Below are 2,015 nucleotides of genomic sequence, written 5' to 3' on the forward strand. Positions count from 1 at the left end.
AAATTCAGTCATACAATTACCGTGAATCATATAAGATACTCAAATCAAGCCTGCTAAACTAAGCAGTGCGTACAAATTCTAAACTAGAAAGAGCAGTAAAAGATCGTAGAATCAAAAATTTTGATGTTTCTTCTTAAAAAAAAAAAAAAAAAAAAGTGTCGATCGATGTGGAACAACATGTTATTATTAATTTATCTGTAGGGGAGTGGGGACCTGATCTTCTTGAGGAGGATGGTGCGGAGCTTGCGGGCGAGGTCCTGGGATCGGACGCGGAGCATGAGGTTCTTGCGGGCGAGGACGCGCTTCTCGGAGTTCTTGAGGTGGTGGTCGACCTGGCGGCGGATGAGGCGCTCCATGCCGCTGGCCCGCATCTTCCGCTCCATCACCGTCAGCGCCTGCTCCAGGTTGTCGTTCCGCACCTGCACCCGAATCCCCCGCGCCTGCTGCTGCTGCAGCTGCACGGCTTCCGCCCGCCGCCGGACCAGCCACGACAGCCCCCGCGCCATCCCGTTCATGCCGCCGGCCGCCGATAGCACGCAAAGGGGGGAGCGGCTGGCGAGGAGAGCTGGGGACGGCGGCCCGACGAGCTTGCCTGCTGTTTCAGGGTTCACACTTCAGAGATGGAAATGGATCGGATGCAATTGCGGCCCATGGAGTTGTGGACTAAAAGACTACACCACTATGCGCGGGCACGGTTCGGTTGGGTGCGAACTTGCAATTAGGGGTTGCTTGGTTCGTCCCAAGATTGAATTTTTTCTAAAAAAAAAAATTCATCCATCTCGTTCACTTTTAAAGAGTCTGGCTATAGTGCTTGTAAAATCACCAAATATTTGATGTTTGTAAATTTTTACCATTAGATTTACTCTTTTGATCATTTCCACCCGCTAGATCATACTATTCAACCAACCTGAATATCCTAAGATACCGTTTGGTTCGGGTATAAGCAAGAACTAGTTATTACTGGGATAAGTACAAGTATGGGAATAAGAAAAATAGTGTTTGGATAAAAATTGGGTTGTTACCGGGAATAAGAATAATTTTAGATAGTTTTATATAGAAAATGAAGGTGTTAGTGGAGATAACCGAGAACTACTATTCTCGGGTAAAAAATTAGCTTTTGGGTATAAAGGGGGATAAGAGCCTATTCCTATCCCTATTTCCTAACCAAACGCTGCCTAAAAGTCCCACATCATTCTAATTGCACATCTCTTAATCCAATGACCAAAAATTTATAAGCATTGATAACTTGGTACTTTTAAAAGCATAGAAGCTCAATTCCACTTTTAAACATTTTTTTATATTTCATAAAAAACTCATTTTTTTATTTTTTTTATTTTTTTAAAAATAAAAATATTAGTTTTTTATAAAATACGAAAAATAATTTTTTTATAAAAACTTATTTTTCTTAGAACCAAACGGAGAGACCACTAAAAAGCAACAATTTTTCATAGAAAACTTTTCAAATGAAGGCCATTTTGATGTTTTTGTTTTTTTAAAAAAAAGTTATAGATCGGCACTCTCCTTCGAGGTTTGATTGTCTCACTCTTCTATGCTAGTTCATTTTCTTTATGAATGAAGCGGATAATATGTTACATGCTCCTAAAAAAAGTTAACCATTTTATAAATGGAAAATTCTTATGTATAAGCCTGCAATCACTTTAAGAAATCTAAATAAAAATAGTATAAATCAAAAGATATTTCTAATCTAGTAAACATCTCAAATAAAATATTTTTTTTCTAATTTAATAAGTAAAATAATAATATTTAACAATAAAAAGACTTGATATCTGGGCTATTCAAGGATTCGGAGCGATCGTACGTAACGGATTTGAACTTAGAAAACCTCTGAGAATTCTAGTTGAATATATACCATCACTTTTCACGTATGACCCTTAATTGATTACCTTAGTTGGAAGCCCTTAAATTATGTACCTTAGTTGGGATATCGGTGATGTGTCTTGGGCTATACAATGGGATCCCGATCAAATTAAGGTTTGAGTTGGTTATTTGATATC

At 38.6% G+C, this 2,015-nt stretch overlaps 1 protein-coding gene across 1 annotated transcript; it reads right to left on the minus strand.

Moving 5' to 3' along the window:
• Positions 1-191: 191 nt before the first annotated feature.
• LOC109704159 lies at positions 192-647 on the minus strand. Its single transcript, XM_020224904.1, has one exon. The coding sequence runs from the start codon at positions 513-515 to the stop codon at positions 192-194; it is 324 nt and encodes a 107-aa protein (XP_020080493.1). The 5' UTR covers positions 516-647.
• Positions 648-2,015: the final 1,368 nt, after the last annotated feature.

Source organism: Ananas comosus, unplaced genomic scaffold (genome assembly GCF_001540865.1).
Source record: "Ananas comosus cultivar F153 unplaced genomic scaffold, ASM154086v1, whole genome shotgun sequence".
NCBI classification, from domain to species: Eukaryota; Viridiplantae; Streptophyta; class Magnoliopsida; order Poales; family Bromeliaceae; genus Ananas; species Ananas comosus.

What these genes read in the sequence shown, in the direction of transcription:
- LOC109704159 (XM_020224904.1), bottom strand. Translation starts at nt 515, where the DNA reads ATGAACGGGATGGCGCGGGGGCTGTCGTGGCTGGTCCGGCGGCGGGCG.